The sequence below is a fragment of the Salminus brasiliensis genome, chromosome 4, assembly GCF_030463535.1.
Source record: "Salminus brasiliensis chromosome 4, fSalBra1.hap2, whole genome shotgun sequence".
Classification (NCBI taxonomy): Eukaryota; Metazoa; Chordata; class Actinopteri; order Characiformes; family Bryconidae; genus Salminus; species Salminus brasiliensis.
Window position 1 is genome coordinate 2,487,828 of NC_132881.1, and position 24,886 is coordinate 2,512,713.

At 40.6% G+C, this 24,886-nt stretch overlaps 1 protein-coding gene across 4 annotated transcripts in view; it reads left to right on the forward strand.

The window, feature by feature from the left end:
- Positions 1-24,521, forward strand: part of esr2b (estrogen receptor 2b) — a 43,902-nt gene extending 19,381 nt beyond the window's left edge. For 2 of the 4 annotated variants that reach the window (XM_072677322.1, XM_072677323.1), the window contains exons 4-9: positions 1,296-1,412; positions 2,242-2,562; positions 4,152-4,290; positions 21,228-21,361; positions 21,855-22,032; positions 22,289-24,521. In XM_072677322.1, coding sequence (XP_072533423.1) covers positions 1,296-1,412; positions 2,242-2,562; positions 4,152-4,290; positions 21,228-21,361; positions 21,855-22,032; positions 22,289-22,535 — 1,136 coding nt within the window. In that variant the 3' untranslated portion in view covers positions 22,536-24,521. Of the gene's footprint in view, positions 1-1,295; positions 1,413-2,241; positions 2,563-4,151; positions 4,291-16,527; positions 19,269-21,227; positions 21,382-21,854; positions 22,033-22,288 lie in introns of those variants that run through there. The other 2 variants (XM_072677325.1, XM_072677324.1) reach the window with 2 other exon arrangements.
- The last annotated feature ends 365 nt before the right edge of the window (positions 24,522-24,886 follow it).

Genomic DNA, 24,886 nt, shown 5'->3' on the forward strand with positions numbered 1-24,886 from the left:
ATTAACTCTATTTAACATTAGAATAAACCCACATAAACGTAGATTCAGTGGTCAGGGTGTGCTGTTGGTCAGTAAAGTTGGTGATATGTTGGTGAGAAGAACACAGGGTTGGATTTGCTGTAATGATGGACTGTGAAAGTAGGTGTTTGGTGGGAATTGGGAATACTGGCCTCCCTCCAGGGCTGTGGGACATGGTTCAACTAACACTCTCACAGAGCACCAATCACAGTGGATTATTTATTTGTTTATTCATTCATTTGAGTGTTTTTTCTAACAAATTAACTCCTACTCCTCAGATAAATGGTTCACATGCCTGCCTCTACACACACACACACACACACACACACACTCGTGATATAATCACAGGTCCTTGTGGAGGGGAAGTCAGTGCACTCTGTTCCCTCCAGGGAGTTTACAGCTTGCTTATGTTCTGTTGTGGTTCTCCTTCATTAGGAAACAGTAAGGCTGCAGTGGTTCACTCCTTTCAGTGGAAAGCCATGAGTTTTCACAAAAGTCTGAAAATGAACGGTGGATTTTCACCGAAATTTAAAAGTGTTCTAGCTCAGCGGTCAGTGGTCAGGTTTAGACCAGAAAGCTGCTTTTAGCTGGTTGTTTTTGATTGTGGTACATCTAGGGGAAGGGGCATGGCCACGGTGGCTTGGCACCTGGCTTACACAGAGAGACACACAGATGCAGACTGGATGAACCCAAAAGTGCCCTTATTTACACTTAACAAACTTAACGAAACATCCTACAGCCCAACCGGGGCTCATACAGCCAATAAACACCGGTATTACAAACTCGGTAGCACTCCGCTTCTGGATCCACTTCCTTTCTTTCTACGTACCTCCATCATGTGAGTCAACCGAGCCCTTTTTTGATCGGCTCTGGGGGGGCTTGTTAGACGGGTGACGGGTGTCCCCACCTCCTTTCCCCACACAACCTAGCAGTGACGACGATGTGTGCGTACCAGCTCCACTACCTTTAGCACTACCATAGTGTCACTGCTGTGCTGAAAACGGACCCCACCACCCAGTAATATCTGAGTGGTCCCGTGGTCAGAAACTGACCAGGGATGAATGGGGTGGAGGAGGGGTGATAAACTGTGCAGCAACAGATGAGCTACAGCCTTTAGTTGTTCACCTAGGTAGTGATGAAGGCAGGTGAATGGAGAATGGGGCATAAAGAAGCCAGTGAGTGAAAGCACAAGGTGGGGGTTTCTAATAGTAAAGGAGAGTGTACAGTGTGAGTGATGAGGAGGTTCATGTAGGCCTAATGCTCCTTATCTGTTTCAGGGCACAATGACTACATTTGTCCAGCCACCAACCAGTGCACCATCGACAAGAACCGTCGCAAGAGCTGTCAGGCCTGCCGGCTGCGCAAGTGCTATGAAGTGGGCATGATGAAGTGTGGTAAGGGAAACAGCTCATTGTACAGTTTATAGTGGTCGATAAGTTAGAGCAGCACTATGTAGCCTAAATTGGATAGGTAGATAGATAGATAGATAGCTCTATTCAAGTTAACACCACGGTAGTGATGCTAGCACTGTGTTGTCGATGCTGGGTGAGGTCGGCGGGCAGTGTGCTAACACTGCGGTAGCTACGGACTTTCACACACACACACACAGTAATGCCACAGTATGGCTTCTCATCACTTCCTTTTACAAGACTTTTTCAAGCAAGGAGACCCAACCTCAGTGTAATATTGCTCTGTTGTCTCAGCCCTCATACTCCTTTTACTTTCACCGACGGTTCTGTTTCTCTCAGCTTGTCAAGAAATGCACATGTACAGCTGTCCATCAGAGGGCGCTCAAAGTGTGATTTGTATTTATGAGATCTAGGCAGAGATGAATTGCACTCTTCAAGTGTAAGGGGAGCCCAGGAGCAAAAAATACCAATTCTCGCATAATGCTGCTTTAAGAATAGAGCTAGGAGACTAAAGTAGCTAACACAGAATCAAATTATTATCATGCTAACATCAGAGGTGTATGTTTGAATTATTTAATTGGCAGGATTTCATGAATACATTTTTTGGTATGATATAATTAATTAATTCATTGGTAGGATATACGCCATCACTTGTTAGTCATCTGTTAGCTTTGTAGCACAAGACAGAACTAAGGAAGCTGACTTTAATCTACTGCACAATTACAGCTGTAATACACTGTAAATCTTGCAGCTGAGATCCTGTGAAGAGAAGCTTGTGTGTGAGATGTGTGTGATGTTGTGTTTTCACCTGTAGGTGTAAGAAGGGAGCGATGTAGTTATCGTGGTGCTCGTCACCGCCGGGTTCCGCAGGTCCGGGACAGCTCCGGTGTCAGAGGTAATTCTCAGCGAAATCAGCAGCCCCAACGACCAGTTTCTCACCCAGTTCCAGAGGGTCGACCGTCCGGCCTGTCTCCCGAACAGTTGGTCTACTGCATGCTGGACGCAGAGCCGCCGCTGATCTACCTGAAACAGCAGATGAAGAAGCCCTACACGGAGGCCAGCATGATGATGTCACTCACAAACCTCGCGGACAAAGAGCTCGTCTTTATGATCAGCTGGGCCAAGAAGATACCAGGTGCGTCTCTGTGTGGTTATTTTTTACCACTGTGGTAGCAGATAGGGTACAGCTGTCCATATCGTTGCTGTCATGGAATCACCTCGTACCTCCAAAACGGGAACTTTACAGGAGAAGGTAAAAACCTTCCTAACTTTTAATGGACGTCAATGTAAAACGTCTGGCTAACGCCTGCAAAAATAGAGATGCAGGTTTGTTTTTTTGAATGACTGTGACGATGTAATTTAAGTGTAAAATGTAGTCCATTACCGAACAACAGTAAAGTGGGTCTGAAATAAGGTCTGAGGATCACTGGTTTAAATCCAGGGTCATGCTGTCTGCCATCAGCAGCACGAGCCTGAGAGAGCACAACTGGCCTTGATTTTATTCCTAGGGGGTTTATTACAAACAATTTAAAATCCAAGTCCAGGCTTGCAACTGGATTTAAGTCTACACCAGTTGTAATGCAATGCTGGCTGATACAATTCTGCCCTTCGTCTGACCAGAGTGTTATTATTTTATACAACAGCTGTTGCCACCAACCAATCCAAAATACCCCTATGTTAACATGCTTATGTGTTAATAAACAGATTCATAGATAGATAGAATCTAGATAGATAGAATCTGTTAATAAACAGATTCACATATACACAGTGTCAGAAAGCACATAGTGAGTCTATTACAGATTACTGATCACATCCACATGGTTGGAGGAGAGTGTGTGATGGTTTACACAGCTATAAACTTTCATTGCTTGTATGGTACATTGGCCTCATAGCTAAGGAAACTTGAGAACTCAAAGATCTGCTTTCACTGAACTGCTCCTTTAAGTCACTGAAGTTTGTGAGCAGTTTCAGGCCTGTCAGTTTTCAGAAATGGTCGATTTACTCCTGCAGACACTTTGTGAATGTCAGTGGGAATGTTAACAGAGCTGAAATTGAGTGAAATGATTTCTGGGAGATTGAAGCCGGATTGCTGCAGTAATGTATTTTTATTAGTACGTGGTTGAGCACTGCAGGTTCAGCCGGGGAATGTGCAGGTGGGGAAGGGTAACTTTGGAGAACATCATCTCGTCCTGCCTTTTTTTTTAAGCTTTTCATCAGTGTTCACCACTGTTCCATCACTCTTTCAGAATCCTGCTGTCTGAAATAAGAACCTGGAGATGTGTGTGTGTAAATGTTCAATACACCAACAGGTGTCTTTGGTTAGGAGATGTTGTAATGGCTTTTTATATGCTCATCCAGAGTTTCTTCTGAAGCCATTCGGGAGTTTGATCCCCTTTGCTTCTGGGAAGGCGTTATAATAGATGTTGAAATATGGCTGTGACAATGTAACTGCATTTAGTCACACAAGAGCATCAGGGCATCAGTGAAGTCAGGCGCTGATGTTGGATGATTAGTTCTGCCACTCCAACTCATTCCAAAGGTACTGGATGGAGCTTCATCGTCATTCCAGAGAACACAGCTCCAGTCCTCCACAGCTCACTGCTGAGAACAGTATAGAGACTCTAGCTGAGACTTGGCATTGGGTATGGTGACATCAGGCTCTGAAGTTTATACTGCGGAAACATTGAATGTACATTGACTGTGACCCCATGTTCACCTCTGCAGGTTTCGTGGAGCTGAACTTATCCCTGCAGGTGCAGCTGCTAGAGTGCTGCTGGTTAGAGGTGTTGATGCTGGGCCTTATGTGGAGATCTGTAGATCATCCAGGAAAGCTCATCTTTTCTCCAGACCTCAAACTCAACAGGTACAGCAGTGCATGTTCTCTTTGCTGGGCAGATTCTGCTTTTTTATGGGAGTGCCAAGACAGGGGCATTTCGAAGAACAATAGCACCACCAGTTTAGGTTTAGTATTATATGATAATAAGTTGTCCTTGATCCTTTAAAGGTGTGTGGATAGCTTTTGCTCCCTACATCACTCCAGTGCAATGCTGGCTACCACTTACATCTGCTGGCAGATGCATCAGAGCCGGGTACACTGCACTTTCCTCCGCACGTGTTGGTTGCCTGGTGATGTTACATTGGCAGCATTTGGAAAAAAGAGTCGCTGGTTGGCTTTTCATGTGCCGGATAAGGGGTGTATATGTGAGTTGAATTCAGAGAAAAAGAGAAAAAAGAGATCAGTATATCAAAATGCGTTCCCAGAGGCTTTAAACCTTTGAGTGTGACCAGCAGCTAGCCAGACAGCTCAACTCACTTCCCAGTGTCATTGCGTAGCTGGAATAAATGTAATGCTACAGTGTTTACGCTACAGTTAACAGAATTATTGTTGCCTGCTTCAGACTGTTTTGCCCTTATTAGTGCTTGGACCCCTGTGATATGATTGCCATTTGTGATAAAAGAAATTCAGATAAAATAAATACAGAATCGGTGGTGTGGTAATGATGCTCAGTCAGTACCTTAAATATACTCAATTGACAACACCAGCAAAATTCTTCAGCTCATTATACCAGTGCTGGTAATGCATTATACTGAACCCAGTAACACTTTACTGGCCCTCAGAGTAATCTGAGTGTGTAGCATGCTTCTGACTATCTGTGTTGATCACCTAAATTAAAGTTAACACCAGTGATGTAACACTCTGATTACACCAATCAGTTGTTGGTATATGACTTTGAGTGCATTTTTGTGTGTTGTAAAGTGTGCAGGTGTGTGCTGATGTGTCTTGTTTATTGCCCAGTTTGTGTGTGTGTGTGTGTGTGTGTTGGAGAATTTAATAATAGCCTTCCACAGTGATTATCACTAAGGTCTTAAGTAACCTTGGCACGTTTCCATAACACAGGCTTATTTTCCAGCACCCTTACCCAGTAAGGGTGAGTGTGTGTGGGAAATGTAAGAAGGTGATCCAGGGCTGTGTCTGTGTGTGTGTGTGTGTTTAAAGCTTTTCAGTGACACTTTGAGGACATTTTTACATAGAAACCACTGATGTTGATGATATCTTGACTTGGTTACAGTGTGATCTGTCCTGATCCTATTCTCTCAAACAGCTGTTTTACACACACAGCTAGTTAAAACGGTCATGAATACAATTATTCATATTCTTATTCTGTTATATATTATCAACAGGAGTGTTTAAATGTACCCTACTAAGTTTTTTCCCTTATATAATCCTGAACATGTGTCGTAAATCCATCAGTGATTATCTAACTGTGAGCAAATGTGAAATATTCATACAGGGTGAAAAACTAATGAAGGATGCAAAACTTCATATCCCTGCAGCGTTCAATCTGGTGCTGCCTTTAAAAAAAAAGGGTGAAGTGGACATATATTCAAAACACATGGCTTTTAGTACTTCCTCCAAACAGAGGAGCATCTCCTAAACCTACTGTGTTGATGAATAATCATTGTTTTTATTATATATTACTATATGTTTTTATTAATATTTCTTCTAGTCTAAAATGGCAGATGGCAGCGGACATGGTGTTGTGACCAAATATATTTCATTTTACAAGATATACAGAGGTACAGAAAATACCGTCTAATTAAATAAGTTGTAGCCAATGCTTTGTTCTTGGAGTCAAAATGTAAGGTCCACTCTAGCGGACACCATGCATTAATAGTTACACTCTGTTCACTGTTGGAGACCCATCGTTGCAGCTGGGTCAGCAAAAAAAACAGTAGACTGTTATATAGATGCTATATTCTAATAAATCTATTTGTTATTTTAGTATTATATATGCTTTATGTTATAATAAAATAACACCGTTTGTGTGTGTGTGTATATATATATATATATATAAAAAATGTGTGCGTTCATGGGTGTGCAAGGTGTTCTTGTGTAATCATATAGAGCTTTTGTGTGTGTCTGTGTTCGTACACCTGTGTATGTGTGTACTCAAATCTAATTTTATTAGAAACCTAAATTCAAATTTCTTTCTTTATTTATTTATATCTATTTAAAATCTCCTAGAAATTCTCACAGAAATAATTTAACAATGTTCTTATGTTATGGTCGTATCTCATTTTAGCCCCCTCATAACCTAGCTCATACACTGATTTAGATTTTTAAGATGTTAAATTATTGCTTATATAGTTGGTATTTGTTCTACACATTCAAAGTGTTTTTGAATGAATATTTGGTCAATTGAATTGAATGGTACAAAATGAAAAAACAAACTTATAGTTCTTTTTGTAAGTGTTTGAAAAATTAAATTGTAAATATTTGCTTAAATAATTAGTATAAATAGTTGTGTAAACACCTGTTTCTACTAAAAAAACAATTACAGAAGTGCAGTTGAAACAGCTAATGTGGAATGTCCTCTACAGTGTATCTCCATCAAAACAACAAATACGAGAAAGAAAAAAATGAACATGCTTTAGGTATTGTTTAGGTAAAATACACACTCACTGAGCACATTGTGCTTCTGACAGGATTGTGTCAGATTTTCCTGGAGCCCATTCTCCTGAGTCTGCTGTTCTAAAACATCCCAAAGGGGTTGTACTGGATTTAGATCTGGTGACTGGGAAAAATGCTAAAGGACACTGAACTCATTGTAATGTTCATGAAACCGGTTTGAGACAAGTTTTGCTTTGTGACACAGTGCATTTTCATGCTGGAAGTGGTCATTAGTAGACACGTCAGCTGTGGTCATGAAGAAAATAATCAAATAGGCTGTGTTCTTCAGGAAGCTTATGATTGATTGGTATTAATGGGCCAAACTATTACTCCATTCCTGATGCCAAATTCTGACACGATCATCTGTGTTCCTCAGCAAATATTGGGTTTTGTAGTGTATTGAGTCTCTCATTGGCCAGTGCTAAGCCACTGCAGCCACAGCATTTGATCTTTGCTGACAAAAGTGGTCTTCTGCTGTTGTAGCTCATTCCCTTAAGGCTGGACGTGTTCCGCATTCTGAGATGCTTCTCTGCTCACCACAGCTGTACAGAGTATGACTTCACTCGTCAGTAAGATGTTTCGTTTGCAGATCTGCCGCTCACTGGATGTGTTTTCTTCCACCATTCAGAGTAACTCTAGAGACTGTTGGGCTGAAATTCCCAGGAGATCAGCAGAAACATTCAAACCAAGCAGTTCTGATCTCTACATTAGCAAATATGGTAACATTTGATTTGATCACTAGAGGGGGCTACAATAGTAACTGCATATTTGACACTTCAACCTTTTCCAAGCTCTGATTTAACACAGCAAGTTGTCATTGTAGGCTGTGTTGCCTGCGCTCTCCCTTCATTACTCTTAAAGCAAAGTGGTGGAGCTGGGGACCCAGTGCTTTTCTCTGAGCGTGTCGGCTCCCCAGCACATCAGCGGCAGTTGGAAAAGAGGCGGTAGCTGAATTCACATGTGTTGGAGGAGACGTGTTAAGTCCTTACCCTCCCGGTGTCTGGAAAATTGGTAGTGCTAGGAGGAGTAACAAATGGGAGGGTTAACTGTCAAAACCAAATTGGGGGGAAAAGGAAAAAAATGCTAAACAAATTATATATATATATATATATATATATATAAACCCTTCATTAATAAAATGGATGCATTTGCATTTATTCTTGTTTTGGGTCCAGAAGTTGGGCATACAAAGGTAGCTTAATATCTGTAATTCTTAAAGAAAAGCTTGTAGCTCTAGTCAGGCTTGCTTCCCTCTGAAATGAAAACTGCTCCACCAAACGAACAAAATGGGTGTTCTACATTGCTATGTGTGAAAGCTGCCTCTGACTGCTCTGTTTCTGGTGGTTCTGGCTTAGATGTTTTCAGTGCCGACTTTGGCAGATGGCAGAGGTAGAACCAAGAATGGGCCTGGGTGTATGGGGTTAGAGATGCTGCAGATTGTAGATGTGCTGTATGTGTGAGGGCAGCTGCAGTGATGTCTCGGGTGGTGTCCACCACCCTCTGTAGGACTTTATGGTCCTTACAGAAATCAGCCAGTTAGGATGCTCGCCACCATGAGCACAGCATAGGCATTACGCTTATTAAATTAACTAAACACAAACAGATGGAGCATTGTATTAAAGCACAAGATGGTTGAACAATAACTGGAGCTGCTGTGTGGTTCTTCATTAATAATCTGCTGTATTTTTACTACACTAACGCTATGATCATCCTCAGAACCTCCTTGTGGAAGTTGTTGAAAGTTATTTACAAAATTTTTAAACATGCTCTATCAGCGTCCTCAGTTGTTGTACACCTGGCGGTTAGTGCTGGTAGCGCAGAGTTGAAGGTTCAGATTCTGTGAATAGTCTGACAGGTTTTTTCTTGGACTGGAGCTTTGTGTGCTGTTGGTGTTGGTGCTCCTGCTCCACCTGCTTCATTCATTACATGCTTCATTATCCTGGACGGCATCAGTAGATACTTTTTTGTTCTTGGTAAGGCCACAGAGATACCAGGGATATATTAACTCCATGGGTCTTAGAAGCTGCAGCTGAGGGCCCTGACCACCAGAGGTCTCCATATGGTTAATAGTGAATGCAGTAATAGTAAAGCACTAATCTAAACCACATACCTGTTTTTTTTTTTTTAGAGATACATTAATTAGTTAATAAGTTAGACTCACGCAGTCAGATTAATTATACATGGACAGAAACACATAACTAACTATATTAGTTATTGGCTGTGTCTGGAACATAATAAATACTGTCTAGGCAGTTTTTGAAGGCAGGAAGGTACTGAGTCATGTCCCAACCAAATGTGTGTATAAAATGCTCCCTGCTAAGGTAACTTTATCTTGCCAATTTGTGAAAGCAGCACAAATATATCTTTCATTGCTTCACATTTACCAAGATCCTCTGGGTTAGCACTGGCTCATCTTAAAAGAAAAAGCAACATGGCAGTAGCTTCTGTTTCTAACATAGCTATTAAGTTTCTGCTGAGAGCTAAAACAATACACAAAGACACCTTCATTTTAAGTTATAGGTTGTAAGCTTCAGGGTTTGAGCTGGGTCGCATTTGAGACTAAAGCTCTTAAAACTACACAAAGATATTTTAAGAAATGGTTTGTGAAGCATAACACATTAATTTGTTCTCCCACACATTAATTAAAGGATGTACTAGCTAGCATTAAATGTGATGCCCTTGACACCAGTGAGGTGGATCAACACACACTGGTGTGTGTTCAGTCAAGCTGCTAATTTTTTTAATGTGCCTGAAGGGATGTGCTACATACCTGGCTTTGAGGCACCAGCCTGCAGTGAAGTGATGAGGGAGAGAGTGCCATCTACCCACCCTGGAGCAAGTAAGGCCTGGGTGGCCTTGACTGGGATTTGAACCAGCAATCCTCTGATCATAGTGAAAGCGCCTTAGTCCACTGGTGTTTCTAATGGACTCAAACGCTTTAGTCGATAGAAACTCCAGTGAAACCAGTGTTGAAAATAATAACAGATTGTTCTGACTGAATCTATAGTTTTTGGAAAGTGTGTGAGATTAACACACCATCTAACACTGCTTTTACACAGAGAGACTGCTTATAATGGTGCTCTATAAAGAAACTCATACAATAAAGTCTCAGAGTGCTTATTTGCATATTTTTGCACAATCGGATGCTCTCAAAGTCACTGAGTCTTTAAATACCTTGGGATGTGACTAGTCTTCATGATGACGGTGAAGAGGAAAATAACTCCAAATACAAAGTCAATGAGTCTTTAAATACCTTGGGATGTGACTAGTCTTCTCGAGGAAAATAACTACAAGATTTAATCACCATGGATGAGAAGACTAGTTCAGCAGGCTACATCAGAGTTGCAAGAATCATCTTCTTTCATTCATTCCTTTAAAAATGAATTACTCACTAAATGAGACACTGCATAATAGCAGTCATGCAAATCACAACCAGCTTTCTCACACTCATCCATGCCACTCATAAGTGACTCAACAACACCCTCAGTCTTTACTCGTTAGTCGAAATGTATGGGAAAGAATAAATTTACAAATAAAATGGAACTCAAATTTATAAGCGTGCCATTTTCTGCAGCTGTCAGTATGTTAGGATTAGTTTTATCATTGATGGTAGATCAGAACCGACACCCTGAACTGTACGGCTCCTCCTCCCACCCCACCATCAATGTGTTGTCTAGAACATCATTTTAAGTGTACATGGTTTAGCTGTTTGCTGAAGGTTGTTTTACAGCACTTTTAATAAAGTTCATTTTGTTGGTAGATTTTTCAGACTGCATTTGTGTTTTAACCCAGCTGCGATCTGATCTGCATCATGACTTCTATTGTGGTTTAGGTGAACCATGAACCGAAACAAACGCATGAGCTCAAAGAGCAATGTTTCTGTTCTAGCAAAAAACACCAGCATGGTCAGTTTTGTTTGGTGCTGATAGCGTCCAGAGACCCATAACTGAAATCAGTGCATGCAACACCAATAAACAACAAAACAGCTACAGACCCAGTTTTTATGATGGTCTGTTCTGATCAGTGACTCTGACAGAACTAGTTTTCTCATCCATGGTATATTCATTACCAAACAGCGTCAGCGCCCCCTGGCGTTTAGAAATGTATAAAACTCCTTCTGCTGACTCTTTATTTAGATCTTTATAACGTCCACTTCTTTTTCTCTCTGAACAGCAGACACTGAACGGACAACCAAACACACTACTCTAAAGGCATGACAAACAGCTCAGCAGAACAACTACAGCACGTAGCACCACCTTTAAGAACTCTCGATCACTAGGCTTAGCATTGACGGTAACACCTCTGATCTACATATCGGTGTGTGACCTAGTGGGTCAGCCCAGGCCTGACCAGTAGATCACACTATTTCGTTCAGTATTAATCTTTGTGATCTAGCACAGCTTTGGGGTTCAGTTCTGGAGCAGTGTTTAATGAGGAACCTGAAGCTTTATAAAGCCTCTTACTGCAGCTCCAGTCATTCTTATTTCTGCTGAACCTCTTTTGAGTGCTGTAATGTCATGTAACTCTCAGAGGAGGCTCTGAAACTCTGCTAATGTTCACACACACAAAGTAAATATTCAAATGAAGCTAAACTATGAAGTATAGATTCCTGCCTTATTTACTCCAGGTTCAGAAACGAACAGTTATCAAATTAGCTCTTTAATTTTCCAAAGCTGTGCTGAATTATAAAACTACACACCAGATATTGAACTAAAGTGTGATCTACTCAACCAGACAGACCAGACCTGTTACCATCAATGTTAAGCCTAGTGATTAAGAGCTCTAAAATATGGTTCTAAGGGGTGTAGTTGTTGTACTGAACGTTAAAAGCTGTTTTTGGCTGTGTGTTTAGCGTCTGCTATTCAGAAAAAAATGAGGTTAGTGAATGTTGTAGAACTTAAATAGTTTGTTTTTAGATTCATTTAAAGAGAAATCTGGAGTGGGAGGAGTTTTCACAAATGTGTTTGAGTAGTGGGTCTACCATAAATGATAAAGCTAGTTCTACCAGTCCCATGGCTTCAAACCACAGCACGGTTATAAGCTGCTGGGTATCAGTGGGGTGCTCTCAGACTTGACTAGTATTAGCTGGTGCTCAGGGTTTCTCTGAGTTGTCTGAATCCTTGTTTTTTCCCCTAGTTCAGCACACACCTGAACTGCCTTACAACTGCAGAGGTGTGTTGGTGGTTGATACCAATATATAAAAAATATTCTGATCACAGATCCCCTGCACTAAAAGCTACTTAAAAATCAGTGTTTATCTCTTCAAACACAGAAACAAAAACAGACTTTCCTATGAACTCTTATTTAAAAAAAAAAAAAAAAAAAACATCTACTGAGGGCTCATAACACAGTGTTCTAGGCTTCACATTGATGGTGGGTTGGGAGGAGGAGCTGTACAGTTCAGGGCGTCGGTTCTGATCTACCATCAATGATGAAACTAGTCCTAACATACTGACAGCTGCAGAACACAGCGCTGTTATAAATTTGGGCTCAGCTTTGCTGCCCAAATTTACCTTTTCCCATTCTCCACCAATTGTGGGTACAGGCTCTGGGGGTATCACTGGTCCTGTGAGGGTCCAGAGATGCTTCAGACCTGACAGAGAATGAAGAGGCATTGCCTGAAAGCTCTGCGCAGCAGCAGCAGCAGCAGCAGCAGAGAGCTGGAGTAACACTAGTGAATGTGAGAAAAGTTGTCGGAGCTTCATAATTTTTTTTTTTTGAATGAAATTCATGAGAGCATTTCAGTTTTGCTGGTTTTTACTTATTCTGCTGAACTAGTCTTCTCATCCGCGGTGAAGAAACCCCTTATTTTTGGTCCTCACCATCATCGAGAACACTAGTCACATCGCAGGGTATTTAAAGGCTCATTGACCTTGGCGGCATCTGATTGGTCAGTTGCTTATTAATATGCAAATAACCACACTGGGACTTCTGGGAATCTGTTAAGCAGTTCTATCTCTCCCTACAGCAGTGAGGCCTCTCCCCCTATCTCTCTCAGTAAAAGCAGTGTCAGATGGAGGAGAGCTGAGGCTCAGCAGCTCATCACCGGATCTGCGGTGGAGATGCTCCTGACTGGAGGACTCACAGGCTGAGAGCTGAAAGTCCACCTCCACACTTTAGGAGGACTGGAAAGCTGAAAGGAGGACTCTCCCACTCTGAGCTGTTAGAGCAGCAGTTCAGTCACACACACACTTTCTCTACAGTCTTTCAGTCTCTGCATCTTCAGCACTGACCCACACACTGCAGGAAGGGATGCAGTCCAGATGTCCAGGCAGGAAACAGTAACATGGTTTTCTTGGCATCAGATTGGGGTCACAGCTTGAAGAAAAAAAAAACTTTTATTATCAAACAAAACAAACGTAAAACTAGTAGATAGCTTCAGTTATGGCTCAAGCACTGGCCACCCCACAACCTCTCATTAAGATCTCAAGTGGGGGTCAAACTAGTGTTACTCCCTCTGTCTTTAGAATCCTGTGTTCTTCCTGAACCAAATAAAGTCCTTAACTCCAAAGGCCTGACATTTTGATCATGTTGGTAGCACAGGGGAACTACATCTAATGAAGCAGGTGGAGCTTCTACCTGAGTAAAAATCCATCTGACTAATTATTCACAGTATCTGAACACAAACCTCCATCTCCAGCTTGCTGCTGTCAAAAAAAAAAAAACATGTATCTACATTTCTGTCTGTTTTTAGCTGCTCTGTACATTGTGAGAATAGATGTGTGAACAGACCAATAGAAATGCTTAGAATAGAATATTTTATATTGACCATTTAAAGTTGAGAACATTTTTGCCTTCTCTTGTAAAATCATTATTTTGGAGAGGCATGTATTTCATTGGACAGCAACAATCTACACTATTAGCATCAACCTTTAGGTGCCCAATAGCTGAAGAATATTTGTAGAACATCAGAGCTTTTTTAAACTTAATTTCAAGAGGTTTAAAAGACGAACACATTACAGTAGTGTCAGTACACCAGCCTATCACTCTTAAACAATAGAAAACACAACACGGCAGCTCCACACTGAGCTTCAAACTCCAGCTCTCAGTTCAGTGTGGAGCTCCAGTCTCACAGCTGAAGCTAATCATCTCTAAATGAACGAAAGCAGCGTGTGAAAGACTCTTCAGCAGGAGAATCAACACACCCAAAAGTACTGAAACAGGTCAGTTATTTGACTTTTTCTACAATTGTTTCACAGTTTTCCTGAACTGAGTCAATATTACATCGTCCTCTAAATCAGTGTGATAAGAAAAGCAGTGTTTTGTTAGGAACTCACCTGGTTTCACTGCTGGTCTTTATCTGGGGTTATGCTGAGATCTTCTGTTCCCCTTTAGTCTAACTCAGGTGGAAGTTTATATCACTGTTTGATCAAAACTTGGACATACAGCTTGGAGCGTTTCTAAAGTTAAACACACTCTAGTTTTGAATATGCATTTTGTTTTTGAATGGTACAGAATAATAAGTTGCCCTAGCTCCAAATCTGCAGTCTATGGAGTGACATCTAGCTACAAGTCCAGGCTAGGCAGCTGTCTAGGTAGCTGAAATGGCAAACAGCAATACAACAAATATCTACTTATGTGCATACTTCTTCTAATAGTTCAGTACTGTACAATACTGTTCTCAATGTTATCAAAGATTAATTGGCTTTGCTTGAATATTTTTAGGGGGGTGATTTCCTGCTAAATCCCTGCTAGAAAATAAACTGTCTAGTTCAAGCTGAAGAGTTTAGCTCTTTAGCAGCAAAGGGTACATTTGTTTGCCTTCGATTGCTTAGCAAGTCTCTCTAATAACCAACATTTTATTTACCCTCTGACAGCAGCCATGGTTACTATTGAACATTTACAACCAGCATGTAAATACCTGCTCAATACAGCTATCACTCTACATCCAGTTTTTTTTTGTCCTTTAAAAAAAACAATCACCCATACTTAGATTAAACAAGAGCAGAGTCATACCAGACAAACAGAAGCAGAATGACCAGCAGTGACACCAGGTGAGTTCCTAACAAAACACTGCTCTTATTATCACTCTGATTTAGAGGACGATGTAATATTGACTCAGTAAAATTGTTAAACAATTGTAGGTAAAGTCACTGACCTGTTTTAGCTTTGATTGTGGGTGTGTTGATCCTCCTGCTGAAGAGTCTTTCGCACGCTGCTTTCGTTCATTTAGAGATGATTAGCTTCAGCTGTGAGACTGGAGCTCCACACTGAACTGAGAGCTAGAGTTGAAAGTTCAGGTTAGAGCTGCTGTGCTGGTTTTCATTATTTAAGAGTAACAGACTGGTGTACTTGCACTACTCTAACGCTGTGTTCATCCTCCAAACCTCCTGAAATTAAGTTGAGAGTTGTTAAAAAAAAGTCTGTAAATTGTTCTACAAATGTTCTTCAACTGTTGCACTGGTGGTTGGTGTTGGTAGTGCAGTTGGAGGGTTGTGTTCAGATACTGTGCATAATTAGTCACAAAGGTTTCTTTTTAGACTATGTTTAGGCTGCCAGCCCAAATGTGGATAATGGATTCTAGATTGTATCAAGATTGTATAAAAGTCCAGACAGCCAAACACCACATGACATCCGCAAATTTGCAAATCATTGGAAGGTGGTCAGTCCGGATGCTCTCTGGCTGCTCCAATCAAATCTGAAGGTTTCTTTTGTGTCAATCACAATGCGGCAAACAGCGGCCGCATCAAACCCAGATATCATTTCCACAGCAAACAAATCCAATTTGCTGGCAGTCTAAACATAGTCTTTGATTGAAGTTGTGTGTGCTGTTGGTGCTGCTCCACCTGCTTCATTAGATTAGATTCCCCTGTAGAAGTGCTGTTGAAACGTCATGCTTGTTTAGGAATGAGGACCTTATTTAGTTCAGGAAGAACAAACAGTTCTAAAGGTAATGAAATAAAATGCAAGTCAACGTTTTCCTGTTTTCTTTTAACTGGAAGGCAATAATAGACACGGTTTATTGTTCTTGGTAATGCCACAGAGCTACCAGGGACATATTAACCTAATAGGCTTCAAGGTCAGCAGCTTAGTGAGCTTGGGCTGTAGCTGGCCCCGTAACCATGAGAGTCCAGTAGTATCCAATGTTGTAGCATGTTGCTGGAAACCAGTAATAGAACACAATAACCTAAAGAGTAGGGGTTAACCAATTACATGAAAGCTCAGCCTTAAGCTAATATTGTACACCCATGCCAACGCATTAGTCACAAGCTAACATGCTAGGCATGATATCAGATTGCATTGCAGTTGTGTATTTTTAAATTTTCACTAAAGGCCCTTTGGAAAATTCAGAGGCCATGTTTTATTGTAGTAAAAACTGGTCTTAGGATGTTAGCATTTTTGGTGGTTTATGTCTAATCAATGTGTTCAGTTTGTCTGATCTCTGTTTTAAAAGTCTGAATGTTTTCTCTCCTAAACTGTTTCAGGTTGTGAGCCCGAGCTGACGATGCTCAAAGATCCACATTACGGTTCCTTCAGTCCACTGAAACACTGACAGTATTTTTAATTTCCACCTTTGGCTACCGGTCTAAACCATTTCCTGAAGTGTGTGGGTCAGTGATGAAGATGCAGAGACTGAAAGACTGTAGAGAAAGTAGAAATTGTGTGTGTGACTGAACTGTTGTTCTAACAGCTCCTTTCACCTTTCAGGTCAAGTGTGGAAAGCAGCTGGAGGTGGATTTTCTCAGCCTGTGAGTCCTCCAGTCAGAAACATCTCCACTGCAGATCCTGTGATGAGCTCCAGCTCTCCCCATCTAACACTGATTTTACTGAGAGAGAGAGGGCGAGAGACCTTATTGTTGTATTGAGGGAGGGAACGCCTTGTAATAGAGTTCTAAGGAGTGATTTCCGCAATAATGTCCCAGAGTGCTTATTTGCATATTCATAAGTAACAGGCCAATCAGAAGCTGCCAAAGTCAATGAGCCTTTAAATACCCTGAAATGTGACTAGTGTTCTCGATGGTGGTGAGGAAAAAAAATAACTTAAAATACAAGTTTTCTTCACCGCGGTCGAGAAGACTAGTTCAGCAGAATAAGTAAAAATGAACATGAACATTTTTTGCTTTCTTAAACTGCATAAAAAAATAAAAATAAGAAAAGTTGCACAAACCACAGAAAACATCTTTCCTTGTCTGTAGCAGCTACCTCCTCTCTGCTGCCGCTGCCGCTGCTGCAGCAGTAGTCTGGCAGAGCTCACCAATTCTCAATCAGGCCTAAAGCTTTTCAGGATCCACAGAGAACCTGTCTCCAGCCTGCACCCACACTGGGTGGAGAATAACAAGAGGTAAATTTGAGCTACAAGCTCAAATTTATAATAGAGCTGTGTTACAACTTTGCAAGTATGTCTGAACTTGTTTTCTCATTCATGGTAGGTTCATTACTATGCAGCTTATACTTTTGAAAAACTCCTCCCAGTTTACCAATCAGCACAAGTAAAAGCAGTGTAAGCTGTAATACAGATTTGCTCAGTATTAAGCTTATTTACCATTTGATTGTTTCAGTTTGTACTAAATGAACACAGGTCAACCCATATTGGATCTGTAAACATGTGTGTTGCTTTGCCGCGCATTAAACACCACCACACAGGACGACATGGGGTTTTTTACCCCCTCAAGCCACAAAAGCAAGCAAAATCTCAAGCTTTTAAACAACCTTGCAGTGAAGCGGTAAGAGTAAATGAGCTAGTTTTCTTATTTATGGTAGACTCATCATCCAGCATATTTGCGCTCCACCTGGACCTAAAGAACATATTTATGGAAACCCCTCCCATGTTAGTGTTATTTAAACATAGTTAGTAGTAGTTGCAGCACTTATCCCTCACGGTTAAACTCATTAAGCACTCAATTCCATTTTGAAACATTGTGATAGTTCATACAATCTCCACTTTTTAGCAGATGTATTTCTTTCAGCCAAGTGTTGATGTCCAACTTTAGCAGGACATTTTTATCTCTAGGCTCCACGTTTATGGTAATAGCCCTGATCTGCCAGATCTGTCCAGCAGAGCTTGTTTTTGTGCAGTATACTGTACTGTATTAAAATTATATGGTTGATTTTGTGAGCCACAATTACCTTTTATTATTTAAAACACAATTAAGCCATCAATCCTTTTACTGTTCAAACACTTAAGCTCAAGGTTGTGGTGAGTTTGTCATTAAAACATGAGCTAGTACAAAACCTTCCTCCAAAATAAAAGAGTTTGGGCCCGGGCCAGGTATACAAATAGCTACATGTAGTACATGATATATCATCAGTTAGCTAGCTAGCATACATAAAGAAGCATATTTTTTAAGTATCCAATGTTATGAAATTGTTACTATGAAGAAATCTATAATGAGTCGCTCTAAAAAACTTTCATCTGTGTTAATGTGAGGTACCTCACCAACACTAGCTTTCTGGCTAATTTCAGTAACCGCCAGGTGGGTAGTTTACCTGTGCCTAAATTGAGGCTTTCGGCAGAGCTTGTAAGAAACAGTGGTTCTCAAAACACTTTCAGGGCTCTCCAGTCAGTCCCTGTTTTAGGGTTTGTATTTGTTGTGATGCCAATCTAACACCCAACCACCCCTACCTGCCCCATCACAAAAAAAAACTAACAAAAAGAACACTAAGGCTGGTTAGTCTGCACATAGGTAAAATGGCTGTTGACATTGGACAGTTCTATGCTAAATTGCTGAGAAATGTGTTACAGCTTCATTTGTGTAAACTGCCGATTGTCGACTGTGGGGTTTCTGTTCTCATGCTGGTAGCTCACAATGTACTCCCTTTCTAGAAGTTACTAACAAATTCAGCACAAATTGATAAAAAAAGTGCTGACTGACCAACGGTAATTTAGAACTCAGTATGGCACATCTGGTTATATGCTATTGCACAGGTTGCTGCATTTGAGTTAGGCATGTAAATTCTACTGTAAAACTGTATGTTTTTTTCTGTGTGGTCGTCATATGCGTTGAAATATATTAGCTGAAGTTTTTCAGAATTGTTAAGAGAGGCTGTTTATATTAACTTTTCAGCTTAATTTTGAGACATTTAACTATGAACAGTGATAGGTCTTTGTCTTCACCTGGCTTCATTACTCTTGGTTACGATATTAAAAAGGAATTTATACATCCATCACCACATCTGTGCTATTGTGTAAGTGGCTTCCCCAGCTACACACTGTGATTAATTGGACATACTTGGGTGGTTGCACCAGGTCTCACACACTGAATGGGAGGTCGGATTGGTTACCATAAATGTGAAGACTAGTGTTAAAATGATTACTGGTTTTTATGGGGAGTGTGTTTGTGGTGTTGTTGATTACAATATATAAAAGTAAATTTGTTTTGCCAACTTTTACTTTAATTCTACTAAATTAGTTTTCTAATCCGTGGTGAATAAAAACCTTATTCTCACAATTATCATCTCTTCTCCCTTATTGAGAATGCTAGTCACATCTTAAGGTAGTTAAAGGTTTGGGGGTGGCTGATTGGTCATTTATAATTATGAAATTACCTTGTACTCTCTTGATACAACAGAAAAGTATTTCACCCTCTCTCTCTGTGTAAAAGCAGTGTTAAATATGAATATGGAAGAGAGCTGAGGCTCAGCAGCTCATCACCAGATCTGCGGTGGAGATGCTCCTGACTGGAGGACTCACAGGCTGAGAGCTGAAAGTCCACCTCCAGCTGCTCTCCACACTTTAGGAGGACTGGAAAGCTGAAAGGAGGACTCTCCCACTCTGAGCTGTTAGAGCAGCAGTTCAGTCACACACACACTTTCTCTACAGTCTTTCAGTCTCTGCATCTTCAGCACTGACCCACTTCAGGAAAGGATTCCAGGGTTTCAGACTATAGGAAATAATGTGGGCATCATCAGCTCGGGTGACGACCTGAAACAGTTTAGGAGAGAAAACATTCTAAGACAAAGGCTGATGAACAGACAGTGGAGAACTGAGTCTTACTGCTCACATCCTGAAAATCAGACTAAGGTTTAACCACTTAAATGCGGACATTATAAAGCCCAAAACTTGTTTCTGGTTCCAAAACCTGGAAATATGATCTTATAAACATAGTCCATCATTCAAATTTCAGCCACTTAAAAAATGCACTAAAACAAGATCCCACTGTATCATGTTGGATTATTATTAGCTTTTATGATCAGTTATTATAATCTTAACAATAATCTAAATCTTTCAATGATGTTTAATTAGCTCAGTGCTGATAATAGTTTTGTGTCTGAAAACAGGGTAGCTACTTATGTACTTAGATTAATGCAATTTGTCATTTGCAGCCCCTATAGTCCTCATCTGCAGCCCCTATAGTCCTCTGGGTCAATACATGCCAAGAACAAAAACACAATTATATATTAAAAGATAACTTCTACAGGGGAAACATGTCTAATGAAGCAGGTGGAGCAACACCAACAGTTCACACAACTACCAGCATCAACAACCAGGTTGAATCAAAATAACATTTTTATATATTTTTTTAATAACTCAAATTAATTGTTCAGGAGGCTGAGAGTGATCATAAAGACAACCCAGCATATCCAGTCTAGCTTTCAATTCAGTGTGGAGCTCTTCAGTCTCGCAGCTGAAACTAATCCTTTCTAAATGAGAAAGATTAGTTGGGCTTTACTTTACTAACAATTCTACTGAATAAGGTCAATATCACATTCTTCTCTAGATCAGTGTGATGATAAGAGCAGTGTTTTGTTAGAAACTCACAGCTGATCTTTTTGCTGCTCTTAATCTGGAGGAGTTGTTCTGTCACCTTGTGCTCAAAGACGGTCTCCTGTTCATCTTTAATATAAGTCAGGTGGAAGCATATATATTTGTGTCTGTTTCTGACCAGCCATTTATATTCTGGTTGTTAACATGCATATAAAAGGAATGCTGCTGGGTGCTAAGTAAAATTAGAAGTTGCCCCGCCCCCAAATCAACATTAGTCTGTTGCTTGACATCTAACCACAGCCCTGCAAACCAAACTCCAGGGTGGACATAGCCTGGTAGCAAGTTAACCAATTGGCTAGCATCAGTCATAAAGGCACAATAATAAATCCTTATCTTACCTTGTTTTATCCATTTTATCCCCCACTTTCTCCCCAGTTTGGACCACCAATTCCCAACACACTCATAGCATGCCCCCCCATTGTACACGATGCCCCCGACACCAGTGAGGGCGGACCAACACATTTACTTTTTTAAACTGCCGCCGATGCAACACCACCAGGTAACTAACGCGTCTGGAACCAACGCGTCTCTCGGATCACCGGCTGCTGATGGAAGTGACTGATCAAAGTGACTGTGCCTAGACCACTCTGGGTCCCCTTTCTTTTAATTCTAATTAAAATGACACTCTCTCTCTCTTTCACAGGGAAGAGGGGAATTGTGTGGAGGGAATCATGGAGATTTTTGACATGCTGCTGGCCGGCTCCTCCAGGTTCAGAGAGCTGAAGCTGCAGAAGGAGGAGTATGTTTGCCTCAAAGCCCTAATCCTGCTCAACTCCAGTACGTCTTAGTGTGGCTACGTATGTATATGTGTTGGGGTGTAATTGTTAGTACACTGACCACTGTAAAACTCAACAGGCAGTAACTATCACATTTATAATCACAGTAAAATACCTTGTTTTACTTACAAACACATGAACCTGAAGAACATCTGCACTTCTTCCCATCCGGTGCAAGCCAGCAATAATTCCTATAAAATTACAGCAGAATTAACATGAGCAGTGACATACTGTGTTTTGTGCCAGTATTTTCTACTTCGTGCTGCTTTCTGAGATGCTATTCTAACTCAGTACAGTTTTTTATACTGTCCAGCATTCATTCACAGAAGGATAATTAATAAAACAGTGACCTTTCCAGAACTGCCACATCTCCCCTCTAGTGTTGTGAAATTAAAGTGGCTATTAAAATATTTTCTATTTACAGACGCCTACATGTCACTTGGTAAAAGATCATGGTGTCCGTGTCTTTTTTTGTTTGTTTGTTTGTTTTTTAGATATGACATCCCTGGACACAGATACGGAGTTGGAGAGCAGGTCTAAGCTGCTGCGGCTGCTGGACACTGTGACAGACGCTCTGGTCTGGGCCATCTCCAGAACAGGCCTGTCGATGCAGCAGCAATCTGCCCGTCTCGCACACCTGCTAATGCTTCTGTCACACATACGCCACATCAGGTACTGGAGTGTGTGTGTGTGTGTGTGTGTGTGCCCTGAATTTGTAGTAAAACCTGAAAAAAAAACAGTTCACACTTACAGGACCAACAAAATGATACAAACTGTGAATTACGCATTTCAACAACGGAGACAGAAAAAACACTGTTTCAAAGGTTAAGTTTAAAATGAGAAATATAAGGGCCAATTATTATCAGTAGGTTTTTGGCATGTTCAAAAGCTTAGGAACATTTAATGTCCCTTCTTCTCTCATCTGCAGCAACAAAGGCATGGAGCACCTGTCCAGCATGAAGAGGAAGAATGTGGTTCTGTTGTATGATCTGCTGCTGGAGATGCTAGATGCTAACACAACTCAAAGCAGCCATGTGTCCGGTGCCCAGTGTGCAGACCCTGGACACACCCCTCCAGTGGACACACACTCACACACAAACCCAGCCTCTGAGATCCAGAGTCCAGTGGCCCAGCAGCTTGTGCAGAGTGTGGAAAAACAGAGCGAACATGAGTGACACGTAGAAAATCTCAGACCTGACACACGAAGGAATACGGACACGTATCTCCACTGTACAAGGCTACTGATGAAAACATGATGTAAATCAGCTTTGCACTGTTATCCCATTTTATTACTCTTTTTATAATGTCCACATCAGATTGACCCCTTTAGTTAAACCTTCTGAGAAATCCCCATCATCCTAACGGTCGTTTAAACACTACAGGAATGAAGTAAAGGGTTGCCTGAAGGGCACTAAATAAAAACTGATATTTTCACATTTTTGAAGAATTTCAGTAATTCAGGAAATCTAGAAGGGTAATTTTAGAATCTCAGAGACTTTAGAAATGTCTAGCTCTCTGAAATGTTCGCTGAAAATGCACAGTCTCACTTTTAGCCAGCACAATCCAAATGCAGGAACTGAGATTGTGCAGACTGACAAAACCGCAGTCTTAGGTTAAAAACATCTTAGAATTTTGCAGAAGTTACAGAAGTTAATGTTAGTAAACATTTAAACTTTTTATAGAAATTCAGACATTTCTATAGAAAGTTGTGAAACAGGAATCTCAGAATTTTAAGAATTCTGACTATAACTCATCATTTTCATCGTAGTACAGCACAACATAACAGAAAAGATTGTTTACAAACTTACTTATGTGTCTACAAAAGCACCAGTTTAATAAACATGTATCTCTGAAAGGTGATATTGTAATACTGCAAAGTTAGACACTTAATTATGTATCCAAAATATTTAGTTGTACTGAACGTATCAAGCCCTATTCAGATTTAATTGGTTGATCAGGGGGATGTCTAAAAATACTTATACATATTTTAACAGTGATAAACGTCTTTTGGACGCCAACTAAACAGTTCCAGCAATTATTTGGTTTAATTTTCATTTTAAATTTAGTTTAGATTTTGTTTTGCGATTTGAAAAGTTAATGTCCACTAGAAGATCTTGGACATGTGAACTCAGAGACTAAATATAACGCATAGCAGCAGCCAAAACCATTTCCTTTAGAGCGTTTTTGCACTTAACTCAAATACACAAGTCTGCGTGTTGGGGGGAGGGGCTCATTGTCGCTGGTTTGCTCTCACACAGAGGAATTTCATACAAACTGTGGATCGATTGTGCACTTTTCTTTTTTCTTATTTTCCTTGGATACAGACACTCAATCAGAGCTTTCTGTTCAATTATGGCATTTCACCTGCAGAAACACATGCTAACAAGGAGCTGTTCTCACAGAAGAAAGTTTTTAGCCAGGCAGGTGATAAGCTTAAACAGTCACATGACAAAATAAACCAATCACGCAACCCCACAGGGAGCGGGATCGAGAGTGAATAGCTTCCACGCGCAGCAGACCGCACTGGAGTCTGTTTGAAGCGAAGCTTCACGATTTCAGGAGAACCTCTGGGCAGCTCTGGGCTGCTCCTGGGCTCAAGAACAGCTTTTACCCTTGACCAAATGTACTGACCTCTCAGAGAGAAAAAATGGTAGTGTTGAAATGCCCTTAATGCAAACTGACACCTGCCTTGAAAAAGAGACAAGACTAAAACGAAGCAGCGGTGTGGTTAGTGAAAAAAAAAGTCCAGATTGGTCATGAAAGAGAGAGTTACCCTGGACCCTGTGTAAATGTAATCATGTCTGAATAGGGCTTTAAATGCTCTGCAGCTATCAAGTCCATCTGTGTCTCAATGCACTACCCATCTATTTCTCCCTCTCCTGTTCTGAAAGTGGACACTTGTGCCATTGGTGCTACATATTTCTGATTTGTATACAGAACGTCTCAGATTTTAAAGGGATCATTTTTGTTTTAGATGCTGTGATACGCAACAAAAAATAGGAATGCCAAGGTACGCAAAATCTCAATACCAAATAAATACTGTGTTCATGATGTAACTGTTTGTGCAACCACTCACTGTAAACAGTCTGATTGTATCATCCAATTAGTTTTATGCAATTAAGTAAACTTACTCTCTGATAAATATAGCTGAATGAGATGTATACTTTTCATAGCTTTTGTATTTTGTACACTTTTGTGTAACAACTTTTCAGTGGCTGTTTTTGTGATTTCATGGTGCTCTAGCATCCTAAATGTTTTAAGATCTGGATACGGTCTAATACCGATAACCACTCAGCTTTGCATTTAAGATTCATCTTACTGATATAACGCTCTGATCACCAACACCTTATTTCATAGCTACTGTTGTGAAGTTATAAAAAAAGCTTTACAGAATTCACTTCTGGTGAATTTGTATGTGAAACGTAGCATGTAATCTCACTTTACTATGGAGCCCTGCAGATGACATCCCTTCTTAATAAAAACAAATGCCTGGCCAAAACTTGCTAAGGTCGCAGAACAGGATCTT